The sequence below is a fragment of the Pezoporus flaviventris genome, unplaced genomic scaffold (assembly GCF_033815535.1).
Source record: "Pezoporus flaviventris isolate CSIRO_AGI_PZ_B2104156 unplaced genomic scaffold, CSIRO_AGI_Pfla_v1 ptg000054l, whole genome shotgun sequence".
NCBI classification, from domain to species: Eukaryota; Metazoa; Chordata; class Aves; order Psittaciformes; family Psittacidae; genus Pezoporus; species Pezoporus flaviventris.
In genome coordinates this window covers 8,833,318-8,838,279 of record NW_026892602.1, presented here as the reverse complement: position 1 = coordinate 8,838,279, position 4,962 = coordinate 8,833,318, and the positions used below count along the sequence as shown (strand labels likewise).

General features: G+C 44.3%; 1 protein-coding gene across 1 annotated transcript; it reads right to left on the bottom strand.

Moving 5' to 3' along the window:
- NUDT19 (nudix hydrolase 19) lies at window positions 1-4,266 on the bottom strand. The gene is made up of 3 exons (XM_061469138.1): window positions 3,480-4,266; window positions 2,175-2,382; window positions 1-1,148 (listed from the first exon to the last, which is right to left on the bottom strand). The coding sequence occupies exons 1-3, from the start codon at window positions 4,176-4,178 to the stop codon at window positions 922-924; spliced, it is 1,134 nt and encodes a 377-aa protein (XP_061325122.1). The 5' UTR covers window positions 4,179-4,266; the 3' UTR covers window positions 1-921.
- Between the last annotated feature and the right edge of the window lie 696 nt (window positions 4,267-4,962).

Here is a 4,962-nt window from a genome sequence, read left to right as displayed (position 1 = left end):
TCCAAGTGAATACTATAAACCAATTTAATTAAAATTTTGCAGATGTTTTTAACTGAAATACAGAACAAAAGCTGAAACAAAGCTTTCTGAAGAACTTCACTAGCTAATGTCAAGTCATCATACTTACTTCTTCCAGGTAAAGAAGTTACATCACTGCTCCTTTATTCCACACATTGCACAAAAAAAAAAAACCAACCAACCTGAAATCCCTGAGAACCAACCTGAGAATGCACTCAATGTGACGTACCTTTGTGTAAATTATCTACTTTTGAAAACTGTAGTTTTGACTAGATTACTATTAGTAAATATAATTTAGGTGTATCTAATATTAATATTATAATCTAATATTAATTTCATAATATTCTTTTTAAAAAGTTACTTTCAGCTAATAGATCTCTATATACATATATGCCGATTTTCCCCAGAATAAAAGAGAGAACAGGGAGATGTCAGCAGATAGAGAACGGGAGATTTCATTAATTTCTAGATGCACATTACAGTTGTTTAATGTGTAATTTTCAGAAGCATAGTCAATTCTTCAGATCAAAACATACTTGGTCTGAACTTAATATATACTTAAATTTTCAGGGAGAAAAGGACCTGTGTAACCCAGCAGACCAGTGTTGCAGCTATTTCTAAAGTTAGTATGTAAGTAGAATATGATAGTAATTGTTCAGTGTAGTTAATATGAAATCACAACAGTTGATGGTTACATTAAATTTTCAGTGGCCTCTGAACATTGTAACTGGCACATCTGTTCTATTTCAGAGAGTTAGTTACTCAAATCAAATTGCACACACAAAATAGTTTGGCAGGACAAAGGAGTATTTTCCTGACTATTTGGCACTGATTAGAAAAGTGCAAACCTCACAGTGAATATATATGTAATTAAAAAATTTCTATCTTTAAACCAAACAGATACTATAATTTGCTATTGTAATCTGAACAGGCAGAGTTTATTGTCAATGGATTTATATGCTTGTATTTTGCTTGAATATTAACGTAGACAGAAAGATTGTTGATGTTTTTTATTACTATCCTGTGAAATATACTACCCCCTTTCATGAGATCTTCAACCTTCTTGTCTGTTGACATGATTATTTTCTTTTCTCCTGTATAATCTGGATCTTCTGGATATAACTCATCTCCTGGGGGTGGGAAAAAGATTTTGGTTATACATTGCCTAACTTAATTTTCAGCCTTTTGATTGAATGACACTAGCAGTTTTTAAATATCAAGGCATGAATCTCAGTAAAAATGTATTTCACATTTACATACAAAAGTTAACTGCCTCTATAAACATTTTCAGATTTAAATATATAGCCTTAAATCTCTGAAGTGTCTGTCAGGGGATGCTGCAGTGCACATAGAAGGTGTTGATTTGACTGCTCCAGTGCTCCTGCTAATACTAATATGCTATAATCACAGCCTGGTCAGACAGGAGTTTATAGAATAGGTGGGGAATAAGATAAATACTTTTCCACATGTATAAAGATAGGCTACAGTAGGACCAAGAACAGAAACTTGTGTTTTGTTGAAGAAACGAGTGTTTTGCATATAAATGCATGTTATACTTGTGCAAGAGTGCTAATAACACATGCAGAAGTTCTAGAGGTCAGTTGTGAGGAAAAATGTGTAACGAAAAGCAAACTAAAGCAGAAGACAGTATGTGCATCTTAAGAAAAAGGAAAATGTACATGAAATGAGAGTAAAGTAGGAGAAAGGGCAGGAGGAAAATGAGTGTATCTTTTTAGATCACTGCACTATCATTACAGTTGTGAAGACAGAAAATGCACCTGTGCTTCATCCACTTGCCCTTACAAACACAAGCGGATAACTGAACTGAGAATTCCCACTAAAAAGGACTAAATGTAAGGAGTTCTAATACATACTTAAGAAAAGCCGACATGCTAGAATTTCTTCATAAAGATATCAATGAGTTTGAGACATACAGAAATAATTGTGCTGTTTGTCTGATGCCGTAGCTTGTCTCTGGCAGTCACCATTATCAACTGTATTGAAGAAGGAAGCCAAACAGTACAAAAAGTGTGCAGTAATAACCCTTAAGACAGTTATTTCCCTTACAGTTAAAGATGGTTTATATAATGTGGCTTGAGTACATAGCAACTCCCAAGCTTTTACATATTCCAGAGAACTCCCATCTTTTTACTTACCTGGCAGTAGCTGGATGTAGCCATCTGAAGCAGTTAACATCACAGGCATCCAGCATTCACATCCCTCTAGAGCTCGGTCAGAGCTGAACTTATGTAACTCACAGAGTGAAGAGAAGTTGCACAGCCTACACAGTTCATAGAACTGGGGTGGAGCAAGCCGTATTTCCTCAGATTTAAAGAGTTCAATGATTTCTGGAGGTGATGACCACTGTAAGATGAAAAGAGGCCTTGAAATTATAGTTTCATCAGCAGACAGTAACTTCAAAAGCCATTAGGAAGGTATTTAGAAAAAAAGGAGCTTGCCACAGCCTACATGTTCTCACCATGATAAAACAAATGTATAGAAATTACTTTTCCCTATAAGTTAACTTGTTTTACACCTAGGCATGCCAAGTTTAGAAACAGATAGTTTTAGGGGCCTGTCTAAAAATCTTCTGAGCACAACCCTTAAAACCTAGTGTGACTCAGTTACCAGGGGTCACTACTGATGCTTCAAAAATTTTAAGTACCTAACATCTGCTTCCTATGTATGCTGTTTTCAGAGCATGAATGCGCAGCTGTTTGTGCTTAAACCCTGTTGTGTTTTGTGTGTTTAAACTGCTTGTAGTCTGCATCTCACATGGTGGATTTGGTAACAGAAATGTGTGCGTAAGCACTTGCAGTAGATTTATGCTCTTCTTAACAAAATTCTAACAAATGTGAACTCTTCAGAAGAGTAAAAAAATAAGGTAAAAAAAAAATCAGTATAGCTCCAAAACTGGTTTTAGTACTACAGTATTTCAACGTTACTTGAAACATTCCAAGTAACGATGAAAGACAAAAATTCCTAGCAGCTGTTACAGCCTTGTAACACTCTGCATGCCACAAGGACCTCTCCAAGCATGGTGAATGTTCAGGGTATAGTGACAGTCTTGCACTGGTACTGCAGTAAACGGTTAAAAAGTGATTCCTTGTTGTACACCTTTGGAAAATACAGTAATGCAAGGTGAAAATAATCTGATACATCCCATGCCCCAAAACTTCAGGTACTGTCCTGTTCTGACAGTGGTTGCCGTTGAAAGGTGAAAGCGCCTGTCCCTTTCTCGCATGGGAAAGCTCTATGAAGACGGCTAGAGGTAGACCTGGGCTCATCTGTTTAACCTGTGCCGGGAGCAGGCCCACCGGTTCCTCTGAGGCAGAGGCCAGGGCTGTATGGGAATGAAGCAGACTCCTTCCTCCCTATAGCCACCGGAACACCGGCGTGGCAGACGTAGGGTTGCGATGGAGCGGGGTGAGGACTCGGCGCCTCCTCCGGGAGCCGCTTACCAGGAAGGCCGTCACCTCCCGCCCGTCCTGCGCGGTGCGCGGCCGCCTCTCCAGGCAGCACAGATAGAACGCGGTGTCGTAGCGCCGGCCGCCGCGCCCTGCCCTGCCGACGGGAGTCAGCCAGTTGCTCCATTCTTGCAGCGCCCAGATGTTGGGGACGCAGCGCAGGTGCTGGCAGAGCTGCAGGAAGCAGGCCGGGTCCTGCTGCACTCGCCGCCTCCACTCACTCAGCTCCGCGGCCGGGGGCAGGCGATCCGCTGGCAGCGAAGGGAGCGGCCCGCCGGCCGCCGCTGGCCCTGGCTCCGGCACCAGCAGCAGGATTCCCGCCTCCTCGAACGTTTCCCTGATAGCGCAGATGCGGAAGGCGACTTCCCCCGGCAGCGGCGAGCCCAGCTCCTCCCGGTCGGTGGCGAAGAGCGGGGACCGGTTGCTGCCGGCCGGCGGCCTCCTCACTTGCCCCAGCCCGCACAGAGGCGAGGCGGGCAGCAACCCCAGCCAGTCCGCTGAGAAATCCGCGGCCTCCACCACCCCCCCCGGGAAGACGTGGGCGCTGGGCATGAAGCCGCTGCGGGAGCTGCGCTGCAGAAGCAACAGCTCGTAGTCGAAGGGGCCGAGCGGGGAGCGCGGCAGTCGCCCCGGCGCGCCCGCTGCCAACAGCAGCGTGGCCGCTTCCCTCCAGTGCCGCAGGCCAGAGTTCATCTTGCGGGGCGGAGGAGCGGTGGCCGGTACAGCGGCCGCGATCGCGCTGCGGAAGTGCCCGGGCGCCACCGCCACCTGGGCTCCCGGAGGAGGCACTGCAGCCGTGGAAAGCCTCTGCAGAGGGAACGCGTGCCCCTGCCAGAGCTGGTGAGATGGAGGCCCGTCAGACAGGGTCAGTAATGCCTCAGTCCCGGTCACCCTTAAGCTGGTAAGTAGTGTCCTCTAAGGCCAAAAGCTTAAGGAAATACCGAGGATTTATGGGTATACGGCGAATGGCTGAGAGAAACCAGGCGGTGGCTTTCAATTTACTTAAAAAACTATGGCTTGGAGTAGTTTGCACTTCTGGGGTTTCATAGCGCTGGGAATATTTACAGCTTGACAAGAAGTAAATGTTGAATAACTGCCTTGGACCCCAAAGCTTCCACAGCACTGCTGAAGGCACTGTAGTTACAGCCCAAGGAATCAGCACAGGGTCGGGAGCCAAGGACTCAGATTTGTAATGGTAATACTGCTTATGACCCGCCAGTTGGCCTCGGGGAAATCTCCTTATCTCAATTCCATGTCAAGGCATGTTGATAACCAAAATAATTTTAGGTCATTGATTAAACATGTCATGATCCAAGTTGTTTGAATTTGTTCTAGTAGGCTTCAAGGGGGAAGAGTATGTAGAAGCTCCTTTGAAGCTAAGGACTTTGTTACCTGAAGGAAAGATCTATTCAGGCAAGATAGCAAAATTTTGAAGAAGTCTCTTGAATGGACGTTTCACTTTAGGAAATGTTTTGTT

Coding starts and splice junctions, on each gene's coding strand:
- NUDT19 (XM_061469138.1), bottom strand. CDS start 4,178: ATGAACTCTGGCCTGCGGCACTGGAGGGAAGCGGCCACGCTGCTGTTG. Junction 2,383..3,479: donor GGGAGGTGACGGCCTTCCTG/GTAAGCGGCTCC, acceptor TTCATCTTACAG/TGGTCATCACCTCCAGAAAT. Junction 1,149..2,174: donor CTACATCCAGCTACTGCCAG/GTAAGTAAAAAG, acceptor TCCCACCCCCAG/GAGATGAGTTATATCCAGAA.